The sequence below is a fragment of the Drosophila gunungcola genome (assembly GCF_025200985.1).
Source record: "Drosophila gunungcola strain Sukarami chromosome 2R unlocalized genomic scaffold, Dgunungcola_SK_2 000004F, whole genome shotgun sequence".
NCBI classification, from domain to species: Eukaryota; Metazoa; Arthropoda; class Insecta; order Diptera; family Drosophilidae; genus Drosophila; species Drosophila gunungcola.
Window position 1 is genome coordinate 4,059,105 of NW_026453167.1, and position 11,604 is coordinate 4,070,708.

At 40.6% G+C, this 11,604-nt stretch overlaps 2 protein-coding genes across 3 annotated transcripts; both read left to right on the forward strand.

The window, feature by feature from the left end:
• The first annotated feature begins 580 nt into the window (after positions 1-580).
• On the forward strand, positions 581-6,734 carry LOC128253777 (integrin alpha-PS3-like). Its single transcript, XM_052982452.1, is given in 10 exon segments — positions 581-847; positions 2,726-3,654; positions 3,657-3,715; positions 3,780-3,882; positions 4,081-4,659; positions 4,713-4,842; positions 5,079-5,441; positions 5,513-6,248; positions 6,309-6,553; positions 6,609-6,734. Coding segments are annotated over 9 exon segments (3,186 nt in total). The 5' UTR covers positions 581-689; the 3' UTR covers positions 6,438-6,553; positions 6,609-6,734.
• A 561-nt stretch (positions 6,735-7,295) lies between these two features.
• LOC128253778 (integrin alpha-PS3-like) lies at positions 7,296-11,572 on the forward strand. Of its 2 annotated transcripts, XM_052982453.1 has the most exons (8): positions 7,296-7,542; positions 8,094-9,018; positions 9,083-9,185; positions 9,384-9,959; positions 10,019-10,148; positions 10,229-10,591; positions 10,656-11,352; positions 11,407-11,572. In XM_052982453.1, the coding sequence occupies exons 1-8, from the start codon at positions 7,373-7,375 to the stop codon at positions 11,449-11,451; spliced, it is 3,009 nt and encodes a 1,002-aa protein (XP_052838413.1). In that variant the 5' UTR covers positions 7,296-7,372; the 3' UTR covers positions 11,452-11,572. The 2 variants fall into 2 exon arrangements, with proteins under 2 accessions (XP_052838413.1, XP_052838414.1); XM_052982454.1 differs by lacking the exons at positions 10,656-11,352; positions 11,407-11,572 and having other exon boundaries at positions 10,191-10,404.
• The last annotated feature ends 32 nt before the right edge of the window (positions 11,573-11,604 follow it).

An 11,604-nucleotide genomic window follows, 5' to 3' on the forward strand; every position in this document is an offset into this window, starting at 1 on the left:
CAGAATTATGGTTTAAATTTTATCAAAATCGGACGACTATAGCATATAGCTCCCATAGGAACAATCGGAAAAATAAATGAAAAAAAATTATAACTTTTCTGTTTTTTAATTTTTTTTTTGTTTAGTTCTTCGACATATAGCAATGTTTAATTATTTCAGAATTATGGTATAAATTTTATCAAAATCGGACGTCTATAGCATATAGCTCCCATAGAAATAATAAAAATATATAAAATAACTATCTAATAATTGAGCTGCAAATCATCATAGTTTCAATGTTTTTTTTTTAGCACATACTCAAGTTAATCATAATTTAAATGTTTTCAAAAGTATTTAATTAATGCAATAGCTGCAAGGGTATATGAACTTCGGCTTGCCGAAGTTTGCTTTCCTTCTTGTTTCTTTTTATATGTGTTTGAATAATATATTAAAAACCATCGTGTGGTTACGTATTTTAATATCTAAAGACGTATCTGTATGAATTTGCTTATGACGAGATGAAATGACACACAATTCATACAGATTCGGCGCCTTGCCAAATGTCACTATTCCGTTCAGTTAATTTCGAGGAGTCGAAGAGTTCGGTTGTAAAAAGTTTGACTCGCAAAAAAGTGGTTTAAAAAAAGTGCTACTAAGCATAGTGAATAAATAATTTGGTTTCTAACAATTTAAATTAAAGTTAAGTCAAAATGTGCGTCCTGATTTTTCTGGTATTTTTGGTTGTGCAATCGCAAATCGAAGCTTTTAATTTGTCGCCTTATCCGAACCGAGTGATAAAATACCCGGGTCACCCGAAACAAACACGCAGTTCCTATTTTGGTTACTCGCTTGTTATCCGACCGAAAAGGTGAGTTCCAGTGTTTCTAGCTAGGATCATAATTCAGCAAATAATTTAAGATGATTTTAGCATGTTAGTGTTTTTATCTTGATATGCTAAATAATTAAAAAAGAAAAATAAACAAAAGGGAACAGTGAAGACGAGTGCCTCGCTTATCAAATACAATAAATATGATTTTCCAAATCAATCATCTAGCATAAAAGTTAGTACGGTCTGCTGACCGACAGATGCCGCCAGGCGTAACAATAGGGCTGCTACTGACGCCATCTGTCGGACGGCAGACCACGGTGCTATTTGGCTTTTGTTTCTTAAGACCTTCTAAACAAAAAGTTTAGTTTACAGCATATACGAAAGATGAGCTATAGCAATTTGTGAGTGTTAAGGCAGGCACTCTGAGCTAGTTAGATATGGCTAACATTAAGTAAGAGTTGTGCATTTAATTAAGCATTAGACATAATTATAACATGTATATTATGTTTACTTTATTTATAAGTTGTTAGTCATTTTTATACCCTTGCAGAGGGTATTATAATTTCAGTCAGAAGTTTGCAACGCAGTGAAGGAGACATCTCCGACCCTATAAAGTATATATATTCTTGATCAGCATCACTAGGCGAGTCGATCTAGCCATGTCCGTCTGTCCGTCTGTCCGTCTGTCCGTCCGTTTATATGCAAACTAGTCTCTCAGTTTTAAAGCTATCTGCATGAAACTTTCCCAAAAGTTGTCTTTCTATTGCAGGTAGTATATAAGTCGGAACGAGCCGGATCGGACGACTATAGCATATAGCTCCCATAGGAACAATCGGAAAAATAAATGAAAAAAAATTATAACTTTGCTGTTTTTTAATTTTTTTTTTAGTTCTTCGACATTTAGTAATGGTTTAATATTTCAGAATTATGGTTTAAATTTTATCAAAATCGGACGACTATAGTATATAGCTCCCATAGGAACAATCGGAAAAATAAATGAAAAAAATTATAACTTTGCTGTTTTTTAATTTTTTGTTTAGTTCTTCGGCATTTAGTAATGGTTTAATATTTCAGAATATCGGTTTAAATTTCATCAAAATCGGACGACTATATCATATAGCTCCCATAGGAACAATCGGAAAAAAATAAAAAAAACTTATAACTTTGCTGTTTTTTAATTTTTTTTTTAGTTCTTCGACATTTAGTAATGGTTTAATATTTCAGAATATCGGTTTAAATTTCATCAAAATCGGACGACTATATCATATAGCTCACATAGGAACAATCGGGAAAAAATAAAAAAACTTATAACTTTGCTGTTTTTATACCCTTGCAGAGGGTATTATAATTTCAGTCAGAAGTTTGCAACGCAGTGAAGGACGCATCTCCGACCCTATAAAGTATATATATTCTTGATCAGTATCACTAGGCGAGTCGATCTAGCCATGTCCGTCTGTCCGTCTGTCCGTCTGTCAGTCTGTCCGTCTGTCCGTCTGTCCGTCCGTTTCTACGCAAACTAGTCTCTCAGTTTTAAAGCTATCTGAATGAAACTTTCCCAAAAGTTGTCTTTCTATTGCAGGTAGTATATAAGTCGGAACGAGCCAGATCGGACGACTATAGCATATAGCTCCCAAAGGAACAATCGAAAAAATAAATAAAATAAAATTATAACTTTGCTGTTTTTTAAATTTTTTTTTAGTTCTTCGACATATAGTAATGGTTAAATATTTTAGAATTACGGTTTGCAATATCTGCAAGGGTATATGAACTTCGGCTTGCCGAAGTTTGCTTCTTTTCTTGTTTGAATTTCCAGCCATGACTCTGGATCAGTGATTTATTATTATGAGTAATTATTTACGAATTTGATTTTTCCGAGAAATACCTAAACATAAATCAACTCTTTTTATGACTTTGCAGCATAATTGTGGGAGCACCCCGAGCTCAATCCACTTTGCAAACGCAAAGCGCCATTAACGAGCCCGGGCAGATCTACAGGTGCTCCCTTGAAAACGGGGACTGCACCGCGTATGTACTGGATTCGAATGGAAACTATGATTCGCGCGATGAGGAAAACTTGAGCTCACATCACAAGGACTTCCAGTGGCTCGGCGGATCAATGGACGGAGGCACCCAGGATACCGATAAGCTCCTAGTTTGTGCCCCACGACTTTACACCCACAGCAGTGGGTTCGTAGATGACTTATACCGGCCCATTCAATACCACCTGCACGGAATCTGCTACTCGGTAAACAACACATTGACCGCCCGTCCGCAGCACGTGACGCCGATTTCCCCACTCCGTGCGGCAGATAAGCAGGAGATCAAGAATGGAACCGAAACTCGCAAATACTACATCATGGGCGAACTGGGACTGAGTGCTCATGTGCCGGATGACAACTCCAAGTTCCTGATCGGAGCCCCGGGCATCGATGACTGGAAGGGATCGGTGTTCCTGTACCAACAGCGGGGTTACGTGGAGACCACCTCCAACGTAGCTAAACGTGACACGAGTAGGGCACTCAGCCAGTTACGACCTAAGCGGGATATCTCTTCTAGGAAGAAGATACTAAAACCAAATTGGGACCAGGAGATTGACTCGTACTTTGGCTATGCCGTGGGTTCCGGCTACTTCAACAGTGCTAATTTGACCACCCTGCTATACTTGGCCACCGCTCCCCAAGCCAACAAGCAATCCGGTGAGGCATATATCTTTGCTGTGGATGAAGGTAGAATCCACTGGCAGCGCACATTTCGGGGCGATCAGTTTGGCGAATATTTCGGCTACTCAGTACTGGCGGAAGATCTCAATAGTGATGGAAAAACGGACGTCATCTTCTCAGCTCCCTTCACTCTCTGGACGATTCCTATGACAATGGTGCCATATATGTGTTCATCAACAAGGGCTTTGTGAGTAATAAGTTGAACTAGCTTTTCGGATTTGGGCTGACTAATGCTGAGCTTATCATTGCAGTTCCACTTTGAAATGACTATAGTGAAGTCGCCAGCGGGCAGCAAAGGCCGTTTCGGAACTACTCTATCGCGTCTGGGAGACATCAATCACGACGGATTTAATGGTGAGTTTTGGTCCACCCCATTGAGTCGAATCGATCTAGCCTTAAACGTCTATCAGTCAGTAGGTAGCAATCAAATACATTATGTATACTATGCCTCTTTTAAGAGCTTTAGATTTGGAGCAATTTATTTAATGGCAATTTGCATAAAAACTAAGTTAATTTTAAATTAAATTTATTAAAAATTTGTTCCTTATACAGACATTGCCGTGGGAGCTCCCTTTGCCGGAAACGGATCGGTGTTCATCTACTTGGGCGGCAAACTTGGATTGCGGGATCAGCCAAGTCAGCGACTGGATGCTCCTGACCAGCAGGCTTCCAAGTACGGATCACACATGTTTGGACATGGTCTCTCCCGCGGAGCGGACATAGATGGTAATGGATTCAATGACTTCGCCATAGGAGCGCCCAGTGCTGAGGCCGTGTACCTGTACCGCTCCTATCCCGTCGTTAAAATACATGCTACGGTGAAGTTCAATTCACGGGAGATAAAACCGGGGCAGGACACGTTGAAGATCTCGGCGTGCTTTAAGCTCAGTACCACAGCCAAGAAAGCTGGTGTGGAGCAGCAGGAAACGGACTTCCGGGTGATCATTGACAAGGAGCTGAACCGGGCTAGGTTTGCCCAGACACAGTCCAATGAGATGAGCTTTAAGGCAAATGGCAGTCTCGACGAAAGATGCCACGATATCGTTGTTCAGATGGGCTATAGCCCTATATTCGATCCCATCGATCTGGAGATGAGCTACGAGCTGGCGAAGAAGGTTCAGAACTCAAAAGGTGAGCTCAAATTTGGTATTTAACTAAATCACTTAATAGCTTGCCTTTAATAGATTTCTGCGAAACCTGTGCGATTGTTGATCCTTTTGATTCGAAGGTTTCATCGGATAGGATCACCTTCAACACGGGATGTGCCAAAGATGAGTGTGTCGTCGATCTGAAACTGAAAAGTAGGAATGTGAGGTAAGCTAAGATTTAGGTATAAGTTGTTTAATCCTTTCAGAAGGATATTATAATTTTGGTCAATAGTAATGGAGACATATCAAAAGATTACTAGAACAGCCGATCTAGCCATGTCGGTCTGCCAGTTTTACCCCTATCTGGACGAATCGCGGAAAATCGATACAACTTTCATTGTCTTTAAGCAAATTTCGTTTTTTGTTTTGTACTTTATTTTAATGGATTTACTTTGCTTGCAGCCCCACTTTTATTTTTGGCAGTGCCAATACCATAAGTTTAAGCTACGAGATCACCAATAACGGAGAGAACGCCTACTATCCCAAATTCAATGTGACCAGTTCGTCGAGCCTGCCTTTCGCAAAGGTTCCTGGAAATTGCTTTACTGCCGAAGCCGTCCTGGTGTGCAAACTGAATCACGGACGACCGTTGGCCAAGGGCGTCAGTGACTTCATTACCATCAGCTTCGATGTTGGCCAACTCAGTGGCGAATCGCTGACCATCTCTGCAGAAGTGCATAGTGCCGGAAGTGAAGAGAACCCCACGGACAACATTCACATTGACGAGATCAGGTTGCGGGAGTTCACCGAGATCGATGCCAACGGGTAAAATTAAAAAAAAATTTAAAAAAAAATCGGAAATAATAAAATCCAACTAAAATCCTTATTATTTTCAGTGGTCCCGCAAACGGTCAAGTTGCTCTAAAATGTATATATTCCTCTGCGGAAATCATGAACCATTATGAGGTCAAAAGTCGCGGTCCCAGTAGTATCAAACAGCTAACGCTGTCAGTATATATTCCCGTGGCATATAAGGCGCCAGGATCTGAAGTATTTGTGCCCATTATTAACATGACCAGTTTGCATATGCAGGCCACCTACGATTCCCTTATGTTGCCCATCAAGCTCTACGATCAGAACGATACTCTGCTCAATACGTTTCCCATTGCAAATTCCACTCAGGGTGGACTAGACTACGACCAGACCCGAAGTCGTAGGGATCTCCAAAGCCTACTCGTCAACCAAACAGAGGAAGCTGGCATCTTCTTCGAAAGGCTTTTCGAGAAGCCGCCGCTAAATCGCAGCATTGTGTTGGACTGCCGGGAAACCAACACGACTATCTGCGCACATGCCGAGATGCATGTCACATTGAGACCATATAAACCCATCAACCTAAACATAAGCTTTAATGCAGATTTAAGGGACATTAAAGAGCCCTGGGAGTACTTTGTCATTCAGACCGATGTGGAACTGGTCAAGGCGGGCGATCCCACTTCCAGTTCGTTTGTGATAAATGGGCAAATTGAACCGAGCGTGTTATACACGCATGCTGGACTGTCCATCTGGAAAATATTTATGGCCGTAATCGGTGGAGGCTTGATCCTATCTGCAATAACCTATGGTTTTCACAAGGTTCGTACTGCATTGGCTAAGAAACTTTGTATTCCTAACATGATTCCCTTTACTTCATAGCTTGGATTCTTTAAGCGCACCCTTCGCAACAAAAAAAGGAGGTTGATTCGCGAAATTTTTGAGGAGGGTATGGTAGAAGCGGATTTGAGTACGGATGCGGAGGCAGATATAGAGATTCCTCTCAACTAAAACCATTAAGAATTATTTAAAAGTGTGTATAATCTATAAGAAAACAGGAAAGTTGTTGGTTCATCCAAATTTATAAGTTTTTGGCTGCTATCAGAAAAATTCCATAACTTTATACTGTAAGTAATACAGATAATGTACAAAAACATAGTTCTAATCATATACATAATAAAGCACTTACATTTTTAAATTGTTCGTTCGTAATTGTTTCTGTGGAACGAATACCACAAATTCTTGGGCTTAAAGCTATCAACAATTTTAAATTAATAAGTATACATTTAAACAAAAAGTTAAGGCAAACCAAATTTTAAGAAAAGATAATAAAAATGTTAAAAAACTTTATATTATCAATCAAGAAGTAGTTTTTACTTTTAAATTACAAGGTAAAATGATAAGGCAAAAGTATTTTACATATTTCAAGCATATTGTGATTTATTAATCTGTTCATGATATGACCCCACATAAAACGGCATTATCCAATAATTAATAATCGCTTTTGGTTAGTACAGTGCGCAAAAAAAAGTTTACAAATATTTTATATGAAATTTCAGTGCACAGTGTATTTAAATTTGTTTTGCCCACTACATATTTATTTTTTGCAGCAAGTCAAAAAAAGTAGATATGTTACTTATTCATATCTTAAATTGTTTTTATTTTAATATAACGCATGTAAAATTCAATTTAAATAGATTATTTCACAGCATTATATTTACAGAACACTAAATGAATGAGTAATTTAAGTATATAATAGTAATAATACATAATGTTGATTCATGGGTATAATGTTTTATCAAACAAAATTAGAACTCTGCTCTGCAGCATCTCATTTCATTTACTAACAAGAATTCGCAGAGTGAACACTCGAAATTTGGCTGCCAGCTTTATCCATTTAAAAACAAATTAGTTATTTTAAAGTTCGAACACAAGTTAAGTTAAAAATGTATCGGCTGCTTTTCCTCGTATTTCTTACCTTGCAATACCAGAGCGATGCTTTCAATATTTCTCCTTATCCGACCCAAGTAATAAATTCCCCAAGCCATCTGAAGACCTATTTGAACCAAACGCGAAGTTCCTACTTTGGGTTCTCGCTCGTCGTCCGTCCTTCCGGGTAAGTTGTCCAGTTGCTAGCTGTGATCATCGTGAGGAAGGTTCCAAAAGTGAAATTAGGCCTACTGAATTGTGCGAAATTAAATTAATTTACAATTTCACAAAATAAAAACTGTTGTATGGAATACTAAAAAACCAAGGGTTTTTCATGGGCTTTATCTTGATATCTGTGAGTGTGTTCTCAGCGGAACATTTCTGGAATTCGTTGAGATTAAACGTGTAATATAACTTTGGCGAACTGAAAACACTCAACCCTATATTTAAGGAAAATATTAAATCATGATATTAACACACAATGCATATTAAATGGCATAATTAAATAGTTTAATTGATGAGGAAAACGTTAGATTTAAAATGGTTCGTAATTGATTAAATGCATTTTGTTCAAGTTAAATATGGTTTAAATTTAAATTAAATATTTATATTTATATTTATTTAAATAACTAAAATCTGGATTGGATTAAAATCAAAGCGAAATATCTTTAAATTGAGTACGAAATATAAGGACCTACTGCTTTTTTTATTACCAGTGCTTTTCATTTTTGATTGCAGCATTATAGTGGGAGCTCCTCGAGCTCAATCCACCTTAGAATCGCAGCGCAACATCAACGAAACTGGGGCGATCTTTAAGTGCTCTCTTACAAACGGAACCTGTTATCCGTATGTTGTGGACTCCCGAGGAAATGTTAAATACAAGCGAGTTTGCCCCATTTTCGAGGGAGAAGGGAGGGACTTTCAGTGGCTGGGCGGAACCATGGACGGCGGTACAAAAGATGCGGATAAGTTGATCGTCTGTGCTCCCCGATTCTACGCTCCCACCGCTGACGAATACTATATGAACGGAGTCTGCTACTGGTTGCAGAATACAAATACCAACAATCCGGAGAATGTGACCCGCATTGCACCCCTACGCTCGATATCTATGCAGGTAAACAAGGCCAACGTAAGCTACTACTACAAGATGGGCGAACTGGGACTGAGTGCCCATGTCACGGATGATAACTCCAAGTTTCTGATTGGAGCTCCAGGCATCGATACTTGGAGGGGATCTGTGATCTTGGATGACAACCCGACCGTAAGTCCTCAATTAGAGGACATGAACTCCAAGAAGTGCCCCCCCAACGACAACCAGAAGAAGCCACAAAACTGGGATCAGGAGAAGGACTCGTACTTTGGCTATGCCGTGAGCTCCGGATACTTTGACAGCCTCAATCCTGCCACCTTGCTCTACGTGGCCACTGCCCCTCAAGCCAACAACCGTTCCGGCGAGGCATACATTTTCGATATTCAGGGAGAGGGCATACACAAGATCTACAAATTCGAGGGCGCACAGTTTGGCGAATATTTCGGCTACTCAGTACTGGCGGAAGATCTCAATAGTGATGGAAAAACGGACGTCATCTTCTCAGCTCCCCTTCACTCTCTGGACGATTCCTATGACAATGGTGCCATATATGTGTTCATCAACAAGGGCTTTGTGAGTAATAAGTTGAACTAGCTTTTCGGATTTGGGCTGACTAATGCTGAGCTTATCATTGCAGTTCCACTTTGAAATGACTATAGTGAAGTCGCCAGCGGGCAGCAAAGGCCGTTTCGGAACTACTCTATCGCGTCTGGGAGACATCAATCACGACGGATTTAATGGTGAGTTTTGGTCCACCCCATTGAGTCGAATCGATCTAGCCTTAAACGTCTATCAGTCAGTAGGTAGCAATCAAATACATTATGTAAACTATGCCTCTTTTAAGAGCTTTAGATTTAGAGCAATTTATTTAATGGCAATTAGCACAAAAACTAAGTGAGTTTGAAAATAAATTTATTAAAAATTGGTTCCTTATACAGACATTGCCGTGGGAGCTCCCTTTGCCGGAAACGGATCGGTGTTCATCTACTTGGGCGGCAAACTTGGATTGCGGGATCAGCCAAGTCAGCGACTGGATGCTCCTGCCCAGCAGGCTTCCAAGTACGGATCACACATGTTTGGACATGGTCTCTCACGCGGATCGGACATAGATGGTAATGGATTCAATGACTTCGCCATCGGGGCCCCCAATGCTGAGGCCGTGTATCTGTATCGCGCCTATCCCGTCGTTAAAATACATGCCACGATAAAGCCGGAATCGCGAGAGATAAAATTGGGGCAAGAAAAGGTGAAGATCACGGCCTGCTTCGGGCTAAATACCACTGCCCCAAAAAGGGGTGTGCAGGAGCAGGAAGTGGACTTCCGGATAACCGTTGACCTGAACCGGGCTAGGTTTGACCCAGCAAATACTAACGAGATGAGGTTTAATGCAACTGCTAGTCTAGACGAGAAGTGCCGCCACTTTTATATTAAGGTGCGACATAACGGACACAATTTTGTGGCCATCGAATTGGAGTTGCACTACGAACTGGCCAATAAGATACCCAACTCTGGGGGTAAGCTTAAATCCTTGAGGTTTTTATATATAAATTAATAGGGAGTTCACTTACAATAGAGTTCTGCGAAACTTGCGCCATTGTTGATCCGGCGGACCCGAAGTTTTCCACGGAGAAGATTATCTTCAGCACGGACTGTGCCTCCGATGTTTGTGTCCCTGATCTTCAAATTAGCAGCAAGAAAGTGAGGTATGCCAAGTGCAGGCTAATATATATTTATATATTTATCAGGGTCATGACTAATACTATTCACATTTCAATTTTCATAGCTCAACATATATTTTGGGCAGTTCCGATACCCTGCGTATGATTTATAAGATAACCAACCAGGGAGAGAAGGCCTACCTGCCTCAATTCAACGTGACCAGCACATCCCACCTGGCCTTTGCTCAGATTCCCCCAAACTGCAAGGTCGTCGACGCAGCTATGACTTGCGACCTGAACCACGGACGACCGTTGGCCAAAGGTCAAAGTCTCTCCATCACCATCAGCTTCGATACGAGCCAACTCAGTGGACAGTCGCTGGTCATCCATGCAGAAGTCTTTAGTGCCGGAAACGAGAGGAATCCCAAGGACAACAAGCAAGCAAACAGTATAGGCCTTAGCGAATTCACAGAGATCGATGTCAGCGGGTAAGATTCAATAACCATCCACATCTAAGTAAATCAAACTAATCTGAGTCGTATTGATTTTCAGAGGTCCTACAAATGGTTTAATTGTTCTGAATCATTACCCTTACTCCGCGAAAATCATTGACCAATATAGGATCAAGAGCCTTGGTCCCAGTACAATCGAACAGTTAACGATATCATTTTATATTCCTGTAGCCTATAGGCCAAATAATTCTATGGCAATCATACCCATCATGAATATTACCAGTTTGCAGACGCAGGCCACCTATGATTCCCAAAAGTTGGGCATTAACTTGTACGACCAGAATAATACCCTTCTCCATGGTTACCCCTTGGAAAAGTTTACCCGAAAGCCTAGGCATCTTGGCCGTGAGGCAAATGATAGCATCTCGGAAGTCCTGACCAACGAACTGCTCGTTGGGAGCAATCGCAGCATTGTGTTGGACTGCCGGCAAACCAACATGACCATATGCGTCCGGGCCGAAATGTGTGTCCAATTAAGGCCGGACAAACCAATTAACCTAAACATAAGCTTTAACGTGGATCTCAAGGAAGTGAAGGATCCATGGGAGTATTTTGTCATCCTGACCAATCTGAAGCTGCTCAAGAAGGCCGATCCCACAGCCAAATCGTTGAAAATCAACCGGAAGATGGAACCAAATGTGATCTATAAGCCTGCAGAACTGTCCATTTGGATAATTATTATTGCCGTGGTGGGAGGCGTGCTGCTGCTCGCTTTCTTAACCTATGCTCTTCACAAGGTACGTTTTGGTGTTGGTAAAAGTTTCTTATATTAAAAGCTGTTTGCTCCTTAGTTGGGATTCTTTAAGCGCGAAAGAGGAACTAAAGAAGTTAGCTAAAAAGAGTCGTGAGGAGTTCGAGGTAACTGCGGAGGGGTGAGGAGCTGGAAACGGAGGAACCATTGGAGGCAGAGGTTTTCAATATCTACTAACTCAACCTCCTAGTCAAACACATGATGTTCCATATTCAGGGATTGGTTTTAAAAGAACTCC

Bases quoted from the DNA above. Each gene is read 5' to 3' on its own strand.
- LOC128253778 (XM_052982453.1), top strand. From the start codon at position 7,373: ATGTATCGGCTGCTTTTCCTCGTATTTCTTACCTTGCAATACCAGAGC. The intron at 9,019-9,082 runs GTGAGTAATAAG...TTATCATTGCAG, and splicing joins TGTTCATCAACAAGGGCTTT to TTCCACTTTGAAATGACTAT. The intron at 10,592-10,655 runs GTAAGATTCAAT...ATTGATTTTCAG, and splicing joins ACAGAGATCGATGTCAGCGG to AGGTCCTACAAATGGTTTAA.